Source organism: Patiria miniata, unplaced genomic scaffold (genome assembly GCF_015706575.1).
Source record: "Patiria miniata isolate m_02_andy unplaced genomic scaffold, ASM1570657v1 HiC_scaffold_5, whole genome shotgun sequence".
NCBI classification, from domain to species: domain Eukaryota; kingdom Metazoa; phylum Echinodermata; class Asteroidea; order Valvatida; family Asterinidae; genus Patiria; species Patiria miniata.
This window is the reverse complement of record NW_024037072.1, coordinates 13453675-13472935: the sequence shown is the minus strand read 5'-3', so window position 1 is coordinate 13472935 and position 19261 is coordinate 13453675. Positions and strand designations below refer to the sequence as shown.

Below are 19261 nucleotides of genomic sequence, written 5' to 3'. Positions count from 1 at the left end.
GTCACATGGTCACACCCGGACATGATGTCCATGTGTATCTGCGCAACAACATTCAACCTTGGAACTTCGCTGAGGGCGTTTTCGAAGTGACAACACTCGGGTTAACCCGACACGAGAACAGCGGTTTCGAACGTGACGAACAGACCCGAGAGGGCGTTCGCGGATCGATTTTTTCACTCCCCGGTTGATGGATAGTCTGGTTCCCAGACCTGACAATTATTCCCGACGCTCTCGTCTTAAATTGTAGGTCAGGCAGCCTCCGTGGCTAAAAATAAACATGACGACATTAATGGCCCTTTTTCAAAGCGCGGCTTCGTTTTCGATTTCGCTTGATCACTTGTAGCTTTTAATGTTCTGATCAAATCTTTAAATAAATCACTTGCTTCGTAATATCATACAGTTATGATAAAGCAGTTTGATGTTTTTGTAAGAAAACATTGAGTAATGTTGATCTGGAATCTTCAAAATTAGGGAACCAAATAGCAATGTTAGCAGGCGGAGCTGAATGAAGACCGAGTTTTGGAAAATCTCGGTAACGGTCGTCAAATTCAAAATTGTACATGACGCAGCAAAAAGTTCGCCCGTACGATCCGAGCATATTTGATGCACAAAATCGTCGTTGAATTTCAAGTCTTCTAAATGAAAACAATGAATATTAATTATCAACTCATTTAAAATAAAATTAATAAGCAATTAGCAGTTATTTAAACCTATATTATATACTCGGAAATACTCGGGCGCTATCCGATTGTCGACGAAACGACTTCGGCAAACTTCGGAAATTTTCGGAAAAAGGAGGAATTCCTCCCGTTTTAGTCACGTGACGTAAATTGTAATACATTGTATTACCGGAGGCTACCGGACCTAAGATTCATCAGGAATAGTCGGAATCTTTTGGTCTGGGAACCAGACTAGTTGATGGAGGGTTCGGCGAGGTGCAGCTTGAACAAAATGGCGGACTGTGCCAATTCGTAAGTTGTTTTGTGGGTTTTTTGTTGCTAATACCCTAATGATTGGAATAAGAATACCATTATAGTGCAGGACTGCAATTTCATCCCCGCATATCTGAGTCGTCCTCGTTCATTTGGAAAAGGCCTAAGTACAAATTCAGACGATTGTCGGCCATTTTGCATTGCTTTATATCGATGCGACACGCACCCGCGCGTTTGTAACAACCAGCTCGAAAACACGTTCTCGTGTTACACGCGTGTTGTCAAGAACAGGGATTCGAAACCCTATATATTATATGGTGTTCCATATGTGCCAACGGCGTCGCATTTTTTTTGGGGGGGCGGCGCTTTTTTTTTTGGCGGGGCCTTTTTTTTTTAGCGTCGCAATTTTTTTTTGGCGACGCAATTTTTTTTTGGCGGCGCATTTTTTTTTTTTTTTGCGGCGCAATTTTTTTGGGCGAGGCATTTTTTGGCGTCACGTGCGTGTCCACGTGCCTGTCACATGATGCCCATGTGATGTCTGGGAATACCAAGGTATACGGCGTGCCCCGGTACTACTGACACTGTCAGCCACAGCGGTGGGACCGTACGCAAGTGCCCTAGATCCTGCAGATACTTAGGTTTGTTTGTGATCCGACTTAAATATAATGAATAGGAAAAACGATATATTCATAGTCTGTTGGGGAAAAGTGCTATTAGTCAGGTGGCATATGGTCGGAATCGTGACCGACTGGTCCAAAGCACCAAACTTGGCAGATAGATTCTTATAGCCCTAGAGAATATATTCAGAAGGGTTGACACCTGAAATTCTTTTGGGAAGGGTGCCTTATTTGCATAAATCGTTAATCCCTGCCGTGTAATATATTTATTCCCATATTTGGGTATATTTTTATTTTTTATTTTTTTTGAAAAGTGTATTTTGGTGATTTTACTTGCATATTCTTACTTCAATAACATTTTGTAAACATATAAGTGACTGAATAATTAGGAGGACATAGTAAAGAACCAAAATTGCTACTATTTTACCCTAAAGTTACGCGCATTTACCTTTTCCTCAGATATCATCAACTAGTCTCGCCAAACGTGGGTACTGATGAGCTTCAAATTCACAAAGTTACTTACTGGCATAGTTACCCTAACAAAAATAAGTGGGAAATCAAGTGAAAATTGGTAACATCTTGATGTTTAGCCCAAAAGACCCCCAAAAGGGGCGAAAATGTGGTGTCCGTAAATTGGGCTAGTACGGGAGGGGTAACGTGGGGACTTAAACAAGTTCAACGAAATCCCCCTAAATAAGAGATTATTGTTGTTTACAATAATTTTGTCTACGCCAAAACGTTTTCTCAACAAACATTTTGGGAATTTCCTTGAACTTGTTCCAGCCTCCCATGTTAGGCAACCCTTACCCTACTCGTTAGCCTAATTTATGGACACCTCGTTTTTTCCCAGTTTTTGTTTTCTGGGCTAAATATCACAATGTTATCATTGTTTACATTATTTTGCATAAGGTTTTAATAGGGTAACTGTACCAGTAAGCTATTTGATGAATTTGAAGTTCAATGATGATGTTTGGCGAGACTAATTGACAATATCTGGAGACAAGGTAAATGCGCGCAATTTTAGGGCATAATAGTAGCCATTTTGGATCGCTACTTTGTCCTCACAATTATTCAGTCACTTATATGCTTTGGAAAATGTTATTTAAGTAGAGATATGTAAGTAGAACCCCCAAAATACACTTTTCAAAAAAATAAAAAAATAGAAATATACCCAAATATGGGAATAAATATATTACACGACAGGGATTAACGATCTATGCAAATTAGGCACCCTTCCCAAAAGAATTTCAGGTGTCACCCCTTCTAAATATCTTCTCTAGGTCAATAAGAATCTATCTGCCAAGTGTGGTGCTTTGGACCAGTCGGTCACGATCTTGATGAAAATTAGATCTAATCCACCTGACTATATGGAATAAGTGTTTAATAGTTTTTATGTGCTGAAATATACTCCCTCCCGGATCTGTAATTGTTATGTAGGGACTAGCGCGATCGGTAGAAAAAGTCACTTTCCAAAACAGTGAAACTCTAATAAAACCACTCCAAAAAAATCCCAAAGAGTGACATTTCCACTCTCTTTTGAGGAGCCATATTATAAGGGACAACTAATTTTAGATTTGTTTCTTACAATGGCTCTCGAAAAAGTGAAATTTTTTATCTTTTTGATTTTCACTCTTTTTGGAGTGGGTTTCGCCCTTTCGGAGTGGTTTTGGGATTCACTCTTTTGGAGAGTGACTTCTTTACTCTTTTACTTAAGAAGAGTAGGTTTCAGCAGCATATTTTTTACAAGATTTGGTAACTTCCTGTAAGATTTTGTAACTTGCTGTGAAATTAGTGACACTCGAAAAGTAGACTAGTGATACCGTTTTTATGTTTCAGTGGCACATGGAGAATCGAGCCACTCATTTTCATTTCCCATATTTTTGGGAATATACTTTGGATAAAATAATCAAGAAACTAAATTTGCTCCTGGAGTGATATTTACCGAGGGATTTGGTGTGAGAATGTAAGTCAGTGTCTACCTACAGTCCCCAAACACCGTGTTCATGAACGTCCAAACCACCAACCCCGCTGAAAGGAAATTTGGACTTGACTACGGAAACAAAATACAGCCACTTCAAAAGAGAAATCCGAAGTTCGTTTTTATGAGATACATTTTGTCGAAGTTCGTTTTTATGAGATACATTTTAGCGAAGTTCGTTTTTATGAGATACATTTTAGCGAAGTTCGTTTTTATGAGATACATTTTAGCAAAGTTCGTTTTTATGAGATACATTTTAGCGAAGTTCGTTTTTATGAGATACATTTTAGCGAAGTTCGTTTTTATGAGATACATTTTAGCGAAGTTCGTTTTTATGAGATACATTTTAGCGAAGTTCGTTTTTATGAGATATATTTGACGGAGTTACGGAGTTTTATGAAGTTACGGAGCCCCTAAAGGGACATCCAAAATTATTTCCTTATCTCGTGCACACGACATAGTAGGGAGGCTTCGCAAGCGAACGGATACGCTTACACTTACGTTTAGCTATCCGTATCCGTTTTTTACTTACGTGTAGCGAGCGAGATATGCATGTCGTCTGCACGTATGACGTCATACGCCACTCACTATCCGCTAAACGTGCAGACGACACGCATATCTCGCTCGCTACACGTAAGTAGAAAACGGATACGGATAGCTAAACGTAAGTGTAAGCGTATCCGTTCGCTTGCGAAACCTCCCTACTATGTCGTGCGCACGAGATAAGGAAATAATTTTGGATGTCCCTTTAGGGGCTCCGTAACTTCATAAAACTCCGTAACTCCGTCAAATATATCTCATAAAAACGAACTTCGACAAAATGTATCTCATTAAAACGAACTTCGCTAAAATGTGAAGAGGTCATCTTTCGGAACAAAACATGCATATTACATGCAAAAATGGGAGAGACTCCCCCACGTCAGGCTGGCCTAGTTGTACATTCCACGCCTTTCAATTGCTGTCCCGTGTTCGAATCTCAAAAGAGCCGGCGTGTGGATTTGTTTTTCAGTCACTGCCTGATATATCATTTAGGGGTTTTCCTCCCGCCTCTAAAACTGAATATTATTTTCGTTGTCTTCCTTCAGGCTTTCTTTTTTCAGGCATTCGAGCTACAGTGTGATAGGAGATTTGGAGTGCACCTTTGTTTCATTAGCAGAATGAATTAAAATAAAATAAAAACAATTAGTGATTCTATGATACACCTTTATAGCGTTTTCTAAACACGTAAAATCAAATCTTTCCTCTCTAATAACTGATCCCCATCGTGACTTTGTGTGTGATTCATGGCTGTATGGCATAATGGTTTATGGCCTATGACTAGCGCCCCTTGAAAAAAAAGATGTTGACTATTTTGAGCACTAGCAACAAAAGGCGGAATAATCTATTTGTATAAGAGCACCAGAATGGTTATTCGCAGGTTCAAGCCCCGCTCTGGACATTTTCTTTGTTCAACTTTTCAATAAATAAACTCTTATTCAATCAGTTTGTATCCAAGATAATATAATTTGAGATGGAAGTATTTGTATTTTTTTCTCTTTTTAAAATGTTGTGTACTTTTGTATCCAAAAGCATAATTATTATATCAGCCTTAATATGTCTTGAACGAAACGCAAAAGCGCAGGTGTAAAGTGGGTCAGCCACTCATCAAGGAAGTTTTTCCAGCTTGACAACAAGGATACAAATAGAATTCAAATAAATGTTTATACTGTCTAACGTTATAATCAGTTCAGGTATTGCATCGTACCCATCTATAGCTCCATGCACAGCAAAACCATAAAAATTAACTTGTTATGCTGATCAACGTGAATTGCATAATTTGGGCCTTTATTTACATACGATCGTCTCCTCAGCCTATGTCTTCGCCTTAGTGCAACACCAAGAGGGTCTAACATTCGTTGTCCTTCTAGGATGATATGCCTGTAAGCACACACAAATCACACACAAACATTGCTTGTGAGTATTACTTCTTAAGTTCCCGTCCATCCTTCATCAAACACGAGTGCAACGGTAAGCATGATTCAGTCAAATAAAAGTTTAAACTTGTTGAGAAATGTTCAGACAAGAACCAACTCACTAGACTTGCTTAGTGTATTATTGCTGCAGGCCTACCTCGGAATGTTGATGCTGTAGCGTGACAACAATTTTCTTCCCATGGCTCGACACCAAAGGTTGTGGCCATTTCCTTGTAATTCAGACTATACATTCATATACAGATAACAAATGCACAACTCGTTAATATAGGCAATCTTGTACCAATAACCAAACAATGAAACATTATTTCGACAGTTACTGCAGACCCGTGGGATGTCTTCTGTGTAGATGATCTCTCGTAAAAAGCAGCACATTATATTGCCGTATATTTTGGAAACATCATTCTTTGGCGAGTATGTAAACACCAGCAATCGTGGACCAAGGACAAAAGGGTTAGGGCACAAACAATATGTTCACAATTAACCGATAGTCCACGATTGAAATTCGTGTACAAAACCAATGAGAACTGTAGCCAAAAAGTTTCAGAACAAAGGAGTAATAGGAGGTCCACGATTGCCGGTGTTTACAAAGATGTGTGTGTGTGTGTGTTGGGGGGGGGGGGGGGGTGAGGACATTGCCCCCCCTCCCCCCATTAAAAATCATGCTCCAGATCTCACCACTCGAAGTGCCCAAAACGCCAAGTGCACACACCGTTGTATAGTTACCTGCAAACGTGGACCCCCAATTTTCCCTCTTTTGTTTGTACTTTATTTTTTTTAGGTAGACCTCCCAAATATTTTGTACACGATCATCAATAATGTAAACCTTCGAAGATTGTAGAATTTTCCTCTATTCGGCGGTTCCACGTCCTCTGTCAAATGCATAAAATAAGCTTACAACCTCCACCTACCTCCAAACTGTCCATAAATCTGTTCAATAAAGGCTGAATAATTTTCGTGAAATTTCAAGATTCGTTTACACACGTTTTCGTATCAAAATTTCAACATGAAATTTCACGAAAATTAGACATCTGAAAAAGGCAGCACTTTCTGATTAGCCTATAAAGAGGGTGAGTATGCTTCTAAAGCAAAAATAAACTACAAACTAAGCCTAAATGTGAAAATCAAAATTTGACAAAGTTTGACATGTTTTTGTACATGATGGACGTGTGGCCTATGTTTACGGAGGTAGTCCAGTAAATTGACCATATTTATGGGGCTAAGTAGACTCTGCATACATGTTGACTCTACATACATGTAGAGTCTACTCAGTGCGGGCCACAGACTAGGGCTATGTAAAAACATGCTAAATAATGTTGAGACCTAGGCATTTATGATCATGCCCTTAAGTGTTAGGTTGACCCAAGCAATTGAAGCATTCCTTGAATCCGTGATCTGAGTCGGAAACAATCAGACTCAGAGGAAAAAGATTTTTAATCACATTTTAAACTAAAAATGAACAGATATCACCACACTACTGGCCCATGGTATTTCATAATATACATACAAGTAGGCCTACTGATCAGTTGGAACTGAAAAAAAGGATATTATCGGAACCATGATGTAGCGTGCACTGTGGATGCAACAACGTATACATTTTCACACTTTAAGGCAATCGTACGTTATTAGGCCTACATGTATTATAATCTACTGCAGCACAGCTGTATGCCTAATAAAAGGTCAGAGTTGAACTTTTTCGTCACGTGGCAGTCATGTGACAAAAATACATAGGTCGCCCAAAAAAATTCGAGTGTAGAAGGGCCAAAAAGAAATTAAGAAAAGTATCACTATAAGAAAAATATCAGTATTACTATCTCGCCGCGACAAATTATTATCTCACCGCGACGAATTACTATCTCGCCGCAACGAGTTACTATTTCGCTGCGGCGAATTACTATCTCGCCGCGGCGAATTATTATCTCGCCGCGGCGGGTTACTATCTCGCCGCGGCGAAATACTATCTTGCCGCGGCGAGTTACTATTTCGCCGCGGCGAATTACCATCTCGCCGCGGCGAGTTACTATCTCGCTCAATGACTTACCATCTCGCCGCGGCGACTTACTATCTTGCATCGGCGAGCGTCAGGCACGACGAATATCGATACTTAGAAAGGTAATTACTGTAATGTTCCGCCTTGCGATTGTTACGACCGATTTTGAATGCAACAAGCTCAAATTACCGTTACACAGACATTTTGATGTTCGCGTGCTAAAATCTTTTAACATCAATTTCTCCCGTTTTGAAGTCCGTATCTTAGAGACACTTTTGGAGTTTCTTTCCCTATCATGATCCTACTATTCAGTATTTTTCATTACAATAGAAAAATAGGTTTTGAGATCGTCATTTTTCAATATTTTTAAGCGTCACGAATATAAATAAGGTTCTATCCATATGGAATGCAGTTATAAAGTTTACGACTCCCTCCTTCACGAGTTCTCTACCAATACAATATTAACTTTTTTGGTTGGTTTACATTGGTCTATACAGAGGCCCACGCGAAGTCACGCAGTCACGCTAATTAATATGCTAATAACGCGCATGTCATATATACGTCAACGTTGCGGCAAAACCGGCCACTGACCATGCTTTTTTGCTCAGCAAAATCCGAGCTTGACCTCGGTGATAGGAGATGTAACACAAGCGTCTGCAACATATTAAGCTTAAATTCGGAATATTATAAGTGTTCAACTACTCGTGAAATAACAACTTGTAAGGATTCCTAGAAAAAAGATTGGGGAATTACCTTTACAACGATTTTCCCCATCGTGCGCCTTTTAGGTCAGCTTAATCGGTGACAAGTATTGAAGTTTCTGCATCGTGACAGTTCATCAACGATTGCAAAGTTCATCACCAATCGCGAAAATCCATGACCGATTGCGATATTTCAACACCGATTTCAAAAGTCTATCACGCCCCGCCCCATAAAAAGTTCGCACGCCCAGTCGCCCAACCCTCCCACTGAAAATTTGGCATCCGTAGAAAAACACCTCAATATGAGTTACCATGACAACCTGGAAGAATATAGGCCTATGTCAATTTTTTCCAGCGATTTTCTGCGATTTTTTTTCGTGAGTGGCTGTTTATTACGGTCCCTTGGAAATTGAATAGTGGTAGTTAGTTATCCCGCGAGCGCGAGTGGAACACGGTTATAGTGCATCTATAGTGGCCCGGCCGAGTGGTATGTGGGACACTAGACTAGGGCGGGTATTGGGCGGATATCCGGTGAAGGAACCCTGTCTCACGGCCTTTCAGCTCGGATGAAATTTTAGGGCGCCCCTCCATTGTAACCTCAAGCCCCCCCCCCCCTCCAAGTCCCCTAGGATGAAAACCGTGGCTACGCCGATGCCTCTTTGGCGTTCCATAGGACCCGGAGGGATCGCCATTGTTGTGCCCGACGCTCACCGATACAAAATAGTAATTTGCCGCGGCGAGATAGTAATTTGCCGCGACGAGATAGTAACTCGCCGCGGCGAGATAGTAATTCGCCGCGGCGAGATAGGAGCTAATTTTTTCTTAATTTCTTTTGGCCCTTCTACGCTTCCGTAGGAGCGTGAGTTATTGTGGTTTTCTTTTGATTCGATCAAAATGACACCATTCAAGCGTGCATTTCGCTAAAAATGATACGGGTTTGTTTGTTTCTTTGGAATTAATATCGTCCTCTGGTGTGAAAACGACGTATTGTTGCGGCCTGGCCGTTCATAAAATTGGGTAATCCCAAGATCACAGTAGATTTCCAAAGATATCAGAATTATGTATCAAAATAACAGCACAGACCCTGTTTTATGTGAATGGGGCTCACACAGTGTTTTGATTAACATTTTGCGCATACGCAATCCATACTTTCGTGTGTTCTCAATACGCAAAAACAATCGCAAGGCTCAGCGAAACGTTCCCAAGCCTTGGCCTAAATCCCCAAGATCTTGGGAAAAATCGCAATAATTTTGCAATAATTTCACCCACATTTCATGATTCATGGCTGTGATTCTTTTGTTTATAGAAAGGAAATTTAAGTCCGAGGACCATTTCGTTATCAACTGACGCGTGCGCATTGTGTTTATTGCCTAATGTTGCAGAAACAAATCGTGGCGAGTCGGAAGGAACTGAGGGTGAAGTAATGATAATTAAACTGAAAGTTAACAGTTAACGGGCAATATTTTTTTATTCAATGAGAGCGCTGTGACGAACGACGCCATTTCTACGTATAAACACGGAAGAAAATTCATAGTATCTTTATTACTTCAATCTTAAAATGAAATATTGTGAAACTGTAAATTGTGAAACGTACGTGTATAATCTTGGATACACGTAAAATGGTTGCAGACTGCAGACCAGTAAACTCAGCCTGCAGACGCTTATGTTTTTCGGGACAAAATATAGAATAAAGGTTTCAAAATATCACGATTGAAAGAGCTAAGTATACAATTTATTTAAATCGAAATCGAAACTAATAAAAACTGGAAAGCAAGGAGGAAGTAAAATGTTTGTGTTTTCTTTATGAGCCGAATCGGTAGCAGACTTTATTGACCTGCAATTAACTCTTTCCCCCCCCCCCTCGAAATTTAGGCCTTTCGGCCGTTTGAGGAAGTAATTATCGGGATAATGTCGCGAGTTTGTTGATGATGTCGACACTGAGTTTGTTTACTAACGCCATAAAATCTGGGACTTTTGTGTGGTGATATATCTGTCTCGTGTATCTCATACAAACAAGCTTTAAAAAATGATTCATCTTAAAATAATAAGTAAAAAGATAAGCAATAAAATATAATGAACAATGTGTGCCATCGTGTTATAAATCTGAATTCTTATATAAGATTAAAGTTTTTAACCGATTACATTTAAGACAATAAAAATACCGAGTAATGTTCTTGGATAAGCACCGTAACTATACAATTTGGTATTATTCTCGGGCATGGGCGTCGCCAGGATGGGGCAAGGGGGGGGGAGCGCCCCCCCCCGGAAAAGCAGACAAAAACAAAAACGACCTCCCCCCAAAAAGAGGTTCGAAGTCATATTGCTGTTAATTTAATGCACATTAACAACATGGGCATCCGTAGGGGTGTCAATGGGGGTGGGGTGGGCAAATGTCCCCGCCGCCCATCCTCGAAAAAAAAGATAAATTGAGAATAATGCTAGAGAAAGGACAAGGATTTTAGGAAATAATGTGTTTTGCCCCCCTCTAGTAAAAAATCCTGGCGACGCCCATGTTCTCAGGTTTGAACTGGCAATGACGCTCGAGGACTGTGCCTACTCCTCCTCCCCCCTCCCCCCAGTGGCGCACCCAAGGGAGGGGGCCTCGTGGGTCTTGAGCCCCCCCCCCCCAAGATGTTGTCAATTTGTTGTGTGTGTTGGTAATAGTCCCTTAATTTGACCTTGGTGATATGAATGTGGCCTATTTTCGAGTAGTATACTAGTGGTGTATCAAGTGGCGCCACCAACGTAAAAATAGTCCCCCTCCCCCCCCCCCCCCCCCTCTGCGACCAAAAATTTTGGGCAACATTATTTGAAACAAAATTACTTTTACTAAAAAAAAAAATTGTGAGCCCCCCCAGCCAAATCCTGGGTGCGCCACTGCCCCCCCCCCCTTATAATCTAGGAAAGCGTAAAAGAACTTTGTATTGTTAAAGAAAATCCATTGAGGGCCAAAGTGCCCCCCCCCCCATGAGAGGTTCCACATTAGTACGAATCTTGGGAGCATATGATGTGCAGAGAAACTCGAACTTTGACTTCGAAATGAAAAAACACGAGTCATTTGTTTTCCATTCTGAACTCAACTTTTAACTTAAAAAGCCTAATTCTACGTGTGATTGTGATGCTTGACTTCCTGCGTAGATATTTTTTTTACAATGACCATTGATTTGTACAGTCCACGATGTCTAAAAGACATGGAAATCCGAATGACAATTGATTAATGAAAGAAAAGACAATTTACAATTAAACATAATTATAAGAACTGCACAGTTCCACATATTAACGGATCACTAAAATAGCTAAACCGTCCAGGTAATCCTTCGTTCTAAAAAGGCACGGTTCAAGCCTTCAAGGGCAATGTTTTGGAAAAAGACTATTATCCGATAATGTTTCAGAACTAGTATCCGTTTAATTTTCTGTAATTTTGAAAAAATTATCGTGTAATAATTACATGTAAGAATTTTGAATTTCATTTTTTTCATTTCACACAAATAATCTTCTCCGTTCATTATTTAAATCAAATTGACGTATCCGATTACGTAACTATCTTTATGGCTAAACTGGCAATGTATCTTGATCGTGAGCATGCATCCTATGACATAAATTGAGATTGGTTTTCATTCATCATTCAACGAAAATACAAAAGTCTGATGTCATCTATCGAGATCTTATCTTCCGAAGGCATCCAGAAGGTTCAGGAATCATGTGGTACCGACACCGCAACATGTGACGGAACACCTCCTTGAAGTGTGGGTGTTTGGCCCCGTAGATAATCGGATTGATAGCGCTGTTGAAGATGATGATCATCCCAGTCCAAGGAATGACCGGGTCGCTGGGTGGTATCATGAGGGCGATGGCGAAGGGAGCCAGGCAAGCAACGAAGGCACAGACCACGTAGAACAGGTTCTTAGTGATTTCCACCTGTCGCTTACTGAAGCTGGCAGGTGGATTCTTGTGGAGCTGTGTGGTGCTTGCCACGTTGGAGGAATTCGAAGTATCTGTCATTTCAACTCCCTTGCCTTTCCCCATCATCTTCTTCATGTGGCCTGTGATGTGGCGGTAGATCTTAAAGTAGCACACGAAGAGGACAATCAGAGGGATTGGGTAGATCAAGGCAGAGCCCACCAAGCTGAAGAAGTCACTGGTTTCGTGGGATGTGTCTTGGGTGCAGGTCTTGTACTTATCTGAGTAGCCCCATTTACCGACTCCAAAGATAGGACTGATGGAACACACCAGAGCAGGGTAAACCCATGTGAAGGCCACCATAGCTGCAATCTTCTTGGGTGTGTAGCTGGAGCGGTAGGTAGCTGTTGTCTTAGTGATGAGAACAAAACGGTTAATAGAAATAGCAGCCAAGGTCATGATGCTACAGGCAAGGCTACCGAAGCCAATGGCAGCCATGATGGAGCAGACGATTTCGGGCATAGGCCAACCATTCATGCTGAATAGCGCCACCGCCGAGAAGGGTGCAGAGAAGCACGTCACCAGGTCAGCTACAGCCAAGTTGACAACGAAGACGTTGGTGCGTGTTTGGAGTTTCCTTGACAAAATGACAGCCAGGAGGACCATGACATTGCCCACAAAGCCGACGACAGCCACCAGACAGACGATGGTTCCAATGATGGCTCTCTGAGTATAGTCTTCAAAACGAAAGGTTCGCCCATCTCCTTGGGTCGTGGTTTCTAACATTCCTGCAGTTGTCAGGTTCTCGGTCAGAAAGCTCTCAGATGTCGCCATGAAAGAGTCGTCATCGGAAGAGTTTGTAGACATGGTGCTGAAAATTGTCTCATTGTCTAGTGTTATGGTGGACACGGCATCGGTTGCCATGGTGAGTGTACCGGTTGTCATGGTGATGGATGAAACCCTCAATTCAAAATGATGGAATATCTCCGTTGATTTCACTTCGCACGTTAGGGGCAATCTTTGAACTGGACGATCAGTTTTCTGGTTTGAGAAAAAAAAATACAATGTGTTTTAGGAACCTCTTCAAGCAAACAACTTAGATTGTTATCAAAATAAATCACTGTCCTGAAAAGATGTTAAATATATAGCAACAAGACGCGCATGGAGGACCAGCAAACTACAAACTGGTTAGCCACGAGACAATTTCATCACCCTCAAATAATGAAGCTCTAAAACAAACAAAGAAGTACATTTTAAGAAGACAAAAAAAAGACGAAACAGAAGGCACAGCAACTCTATAACGTTACGCGCACGTGTAGTCTTGGTGTAAGCCGTTCTTAGCGTGGTAGTTCACGATAGACGGTTTACAGCCTTTGTACTGCGCAGCACGCAGCATTCATTTTCCATTCAAGAACCTGACTTGTCGACGACCCGCTGTCCTTTGCGGGTGCTAGCGTGTGTGGGCGCCCGCTTCTGTGAATTGCTGCACAGTCCAATAAGCCCTTACGCGCTCAAACATCGCTCCCGCTCTGCAGGCAAAGAAGTCTTGGAACTAGTGCATGTGCAGTGAAAATCTTTACGTACCACGGTCACAAGGGTAAACTCCATGGAATTTGGCATACAAAATGTTTTTTTAGTGCGTTGCTATAACAGCGACGTTGCGCAATGGTGGGAAATACTCTTTTCGGGACAAGGAAGCAAAGGACAAAATATACAGCTTGCTTACTGTTGAAAGACCTTTGGAAAATTATTTCTATAATAACAATTAGAGTATTGCTTGCTATTAACATATGCTTATTAAATGGCCCTAACTTAGTAAAAAAAAATTGATATCGGTAAGGTAAAACCCTCGTTTTAGCTTTTCGAGTTTTCAATTTACGAAAAGTTCGTTGAGCGCTTCCTTTCAAAAGCCGATCTATCACACAATATAGTTTCGAAAATGACATTGTGTAATTGTCGATTAAATTACCAGAAAATCATGACTCATGATTGTAATGCAAGGACCAACGTACGCCCTCAACAATGTGGGGAAAACCATACCGACTATAAAAGTAAGATTGTGAAATATTAACCTACATTGCTTTCCGTTCTTTGTTTACCACATTGGACCCATGACTCTCTGAGTGGTTTCCTATCAATGATAAACCTAGCTCATTCTGACACGTCTACCATGTGACGTCACTATCCGGGTTACTATCTATATAGATAGCGATAACACGAAGATGGACTGGGGTTGGTTGGATCATGGTTGGATTTGGTTATTCATGACAAGAGAGAACAAAATATACCTTGAATCCTTTTGCCATCTGCTATGGACCTCGTCACTATTTTTTAATGCAAAAACACATGCTTGTGCACACTTTTTACCTAACCTTCCATACCTACTGTGGACATTACTTTGTATACGTGTAGTTAAGAAAAAAAAACGGATAAAAACTTATTTTACTTGCACTCTGAACACTCTTTCGACCCGAATTCTCGATCATGATTTCCATGACTGTTTCTCTTCATTTTAGTGCGACTGATAACCCTAACCCCAAAATGCATCTAAAACTGTTTTTCAGAGAGGGGGAAACGTTGTGCGCATGTGGGCAAGTCCACACAACGTTCACACTTCCTGCACCCTGTGGATCTCTGTTGTTCACAGGTCCACAAAGATATGCAATGTTAGAGCAGTTTTTCGGACTTTTTGGTTTTCTGTGCATGCACACTTACCATCAAAAGCCGCGAGAAACAGCCTTGATAGAAGTATGGGTTTCTAGTTCTGTTACATGTTATGATGTATCGATAAAGTTTAGGATAAGTAAAGAATGCATTTCTCTTCTGAAATTTTGAAAAATAGTTAGTTTGATGAAGCTATCTTTTGGAAGGAGCTTCAATTGGCCCTTTCACACTAGTTTTATAATAGTCTTTAAAGTCTTTATGTTCGGATTTGGTATGGTAATGCAAGTTATGGCTAGTCTGAGTATCACCCGTTCTCCACAGAGCCATAACCGGCTTCGCCAGGGCCAGGGTATATAAGTATTACATAGACTAAGTTATGGCCAAGATAATCTTGACATAAATATTAAAGACTATTAATGTGATTCTATCTTCATGCAGGATTACAAACCATCGTTGACGTATATACTGCTTAACATAACGTATCATTAGCCGAAAAAAAAAATTATTATCGAATACATTACAACTAGTAAAGGATTCATTGTTATATCCCGGCGGTACCATGTATCTCGTTTCGAATTTCCCACAAAACCCGCGGGAACATACATAACCACGAAATTCTCAGACTTGTTCGTGTTCTCTCCCGAGTCCGATGAGTAGGCCTATACGTTCCTTGCTCTATGAATATACCTACTCTATACAGAGTACACGCATATGGAGAGCACCATTTCATTTCTTCAACACGAATTTCATTGTTGATATCTTCGGTTAAAGACGTTTCACACTTGAGCTTGTAATACCTAACCATTATTACTGTACTATAGTTACTGTGACTAGTTTATACTTACATACGTGGAGAGAGCAAGGCTACTTCTTGTGTGTAAACTCGCCCAGAAAGTGTAATCTTCACCGTAGCCTTAACATGGGATGGCCAATACAATTCTATCCTTCCAATCTTCGATGGTAGAACTATTATGATTCAATGGGAAAGTCCCATTTCAATACAGTCTCTTTATTGGTTCATTTGTTTTCCAGTGATTTGATCACACACGGATACGATGGCCATGACATAGTTTCCACACAACAACATTCAACTTTGGAACTCCGCTCGAGTACTAGTAGTGCTAGACTGTATATTATTAGTAGCGTGAGCAATGCCGCCAATGCGGAACTTCTTGTGGTAAAATATTGGGTTACAACTTCAGTTGACCTTTGACACGATAACTCCTGGAGCGAGGTCGCGATAGGTGTCAGACAGAACAGGTTCTCTTTGTTTTCCCGGTGGAGTATGGATCCCGTATGTACTGTACATGCAGGGTTGCAACTTGAAGCGGGATAAGGGATTTCAAGGGTATGCTTAAAGTGTTTTCCTCCAATTAATTAATTATCACCTTTACGCAAAGCACTACACAAATCAACAAGGCGAAGGATGATTGTGGCATAATTATCCTCAATTGGAATTTATTTTCCAGTGAGCAAAAAACGTACTACATGTAGTTGAAATGGAATTTACATTGAGCATATTTTTTTAAAGCTTGTACCATTACTCAGATCAGAAATATATTAAAACTACGGGACATCACTTTTTGGTAAAACTTTTTGCAAAGTTCACTTTAAAAAAAAAATGTTTCATGACTTTCCTGACAACTGAGGGTGCTGTTGCTGTGATGTCACTTTTTAGAAAGACACGCTTCAGCTGTGTTTTTCCCTTCCAATAGTACACCATAAATTCTGCTATGTAACACATCTGTGCATAATGTTTTCTCATTTGTCTATATTATTGTTACATACTAAAACAACAATGGACCAATGGAAGCAGAAAAATACATAACCTCATCAAACCCCTGAAATTCTGGTGACTTTGTATATGCTCAATTCAAGCAGATGTGACACTGCAAGTTTCTGTATTGAATAATGACATCACAGTTTTGCTCATACATATGGAAATTAGCTTTAGCCTAAAAACCAAAAAGGCACCAAAAACGCCCTTAAAAAATGGCAATTTGATTATGATTAAAAATATAGATGAATGGAACACAAAGGTACATTTCAAAAAATGGAATTACATGAGCCTTTAAATGATAACAGTAACTTTAATACCTATCAAGATATAATTCTCCCTTAATCTTTATTGTACCGTGCACAGTCAGTGTAACTTGGTGTTTTGCTGAAATGTCCACCAAAAACAAAAACAACCTTCTTATTTGTAAAGATTTACCTAGGGTCTAAACCTACTCTATTAAAAGCTGAGAGCCTATGAGATGAGACACGCTTTTGTACACTGAGTCAACTTGGTCGAGCCTTCGTGTGCTTTTCGCTTCCTTAATTAAATTTTATGCGTCACTATACTGCAGCGGCCTGACCAAACGGAAAACAAAAACTGTACACCAATAAATAGTAATATTTGCTTCAATTCTAATCAGATTCGTCCTATAAACTCGATTTATCGACTTTTCCGGAGTGATCGAGGATTATCCTGAATGGATCCTCACAATGAAGAGAACATAATGTACTGGTCTAATATTTCGATCTGATTTTTCGAAGACATCCAGAAGGTTCAGGGACCATGTGATACCGGCACCGCAACATGTGACGGAACACCTCCTTGAAGTGTGGGTGTTTGGCCCCGTAGATGATCGGGTTGATAGCGCTGTTGAAGATGATTATTAACCCAGTCCAAGGGATGACAGGATCACTGGGAGGGATCGTTAGGGCGATGAAGAACGGAGCCAGGCAAGCCACGAATGCACAGAACACATAGAAGAGGTTCTTAGTGATTTCCACCTGCCGCTTGCTGAAACTAGCAGGTGGATTCTTGTGGAGTTGCGAACTGGTTTCGGGATGAGAGGAATTTGAAGTATCTGCCATTTCAACATCTTTACTTTTGCCCATCATCTTCCTCATGTGGCTGGTGACGTGGCGGTAGATCTTGAAGTAGCACACTGACAAGATGATCAAAGGGACGGGGTAGATCAGTACAGAGCCTATTAGGCTGAAGAAATCACTAGTTTCGTGGGAGGTGTCTTGGGTGCAGGTCTTGTATTTATCCGAGTAGCCCCATTTACCGACTCCCAAGAAAGGAAGGCAACACACCAGAGCAGGGTAAACCCATGTGAAGACCACCATAACTGTAATCTTCTTGGGTGTGTAGATGGAGCGGTAGGTAGCTGTTGTCTTGGTGATGAGGACATACCGGTTTATAGCGATTGCTGCCAAGTTCATGATGCTACAGGAAAGACTGGTGAAGCCAATGGCGGCCATGATGGAACAGACGATTTCTGGCATAGGCCAACCAACCTTGCTGAGCAGTGCCACCACGGTGAAGGGCGCAGAGAAGCACGTCACCAGGTCAGCTACGGCCAAGTTGACAACGAAGACGTTGGTGCGTGTTTGGAGTTTCCTTGACAAAATGACAGCCAGGAGGACCATGACATTACCCACACTGCCGACGACAGCCACCAGACAGATGATAGTTGCCATGATAGCTCTCTGAGTATAGTCTTCAAATCGAAAGGTTCGCCCGTGGGACGTGGTTTCTAACATTCCCGCAGTTGTCATGTTCAAAGTAACAGCATTGTCATTGGTAGAGTTTACATTCATGGTGCCCAAGAGTGTTGATGTCATGGTTGACATAATCGGTTGCCACTGCGACTATTCAGCAAACTAGACTGGCTCAGTCGTTGATCTCCTGCATTTCCATCTTACATTTGGCGTAAATGATGTAGATTGTAGCTTTCTGTTTTTGAAAAAAAGGGAAAAGATCGTGATACGTGATGCTAAACAATAAGACCATCTCCTCTTAAAATGCAGCAAACTAAGTGTTAGTACGTCCATTGAGAACAATTCAAAACTGCGAGTGTACTTACATGCTTTACGTGACGTCAGCTTGCTTGGTATATAACTCAAGATGTTTCTGTGTGGCTCAAGAAGAAAACTGAAACACTACTTTTTCACAGTAGCTTGAGCATTGGGGAAATTAGCCTGGAATGGAAATGAACATGATGGGTATACCTTGTCGTTCCCAATGTCAACGGTAGAACTATATGAAAATCCCATTCCACACAAGACTCGAGACCTTATATGTTTTCATTGGAAAGTCATCCTTGATCGTCAAACCCGGATGTAGAAGGCCAGACATCCGAAGTGAAAGGTCAACATTAGAATTCGTATTGTTTTGTGTTTCGTTGCAGCTAGTCTACGAGTCGAACGTGACGTGCATGTCTGTGGTAAAATACTTGGTTATATACATGTAGTAGGCCTATGACCTTTGAGCTTTGACATACTGGAATTAAAAGTGAGTTTCAGACGCAATAGTCAGTGGGCATGTGGGGTCCATAATGCATTGTTGGGTACACTATTTGAAACTCTCTTATACGGATACCTCTGCAAGTTCAAAACCACTCAATTGAGGCCATTTTTATCTGACCTTTTTATGGGCGGGGCCATGACATTAAAAAGTGGGGGCTTCGCCCGCAAAAAGTGATTCCGATAATTTCACTTTTCTTTTGCGCA

General features: G+C 40.8%; 2 protein-coding genes and 1 long non-coding RNA gene across 3 annotated transcripts; all 3 read right to left on the bottom strand.

Annotated features, from left to right (window-relative positions):
* Window positions 1-37: 37 nt before the first annotated feature.
* LOC119741580 lies at window positions 38-15872 on the bottom strand. The gene is made up of 3 exons (XR_005272750.1): window positions 15838-15872; window positions 8079-8082; window positions 38-57 (listed from the first exon to the last, which is right to left on the bottom strand). It is a non-coding gene; the product is annotated as an uncharacterized LOC119741580 (long non-coding RNA).
* Window positions 11188-15912, bottom strand: LOC119741578 (alpha-1B adrenergic receptor-like). Its single transcript, XM_038217386.1, has 2 exons — window positions 15598-15912; window positions 11188-13129 (listed from the first exon to the last, which is right to left on the bottom strand). The coding sequence occupies exon 2, from the start codon at window positions 13031-13033 to the stop codon at window positions 11843-11845; it is 1191 nt and encodes a 396-aa protein (XP_038073314.1). The 5' UTR covers window positions 13034-13129; window positions 15598-15912; the 3' UTR covers window positions 11188-11842.
* A 270-nt stretch (window positions 15913-16182) lies between these two features.
* On the bottom strand, window positions 16183-18913 carry LOC119741577 (alpha-1B adrenergic receptor-like). The gene is made up of 2 exons (XM_038217385.1): window positions 18616-18913; window positions 16183-18485 (listed from the first exon to the last, which is right to left on the bottom strand). The coding sequence occupies exon 2, from the start codon at window positions 18380-18382 to the stop codon at window positions 17267-17269; it is 1116 nt and encodes a 371-aa protein (XP_038073313.1). The 5' UTR covers window positions 18383-18485; window positions 18616-18913; the 3' UTR covers window positions 16183-17266.
* Window positions 18914-19261: the final 348 nt, after the last annotated feature.

Bases quoted from the DNA above. Each gene is read 5' to 3' on its own strand.
- LOC119741578 (XM_038217386.1), bottom strand. From the start codon at position 13,033: ATGACAACCGGTACACTCACCATGGCAACCGATGCCGTGTCCACCATA.
- LOC119741577 (XM_038217385.1), bottom strand. From the start codon at position 18,382: ATGTCAACCATGACATCAACACTCTTGGGCACCATGAATGTAAACTCT.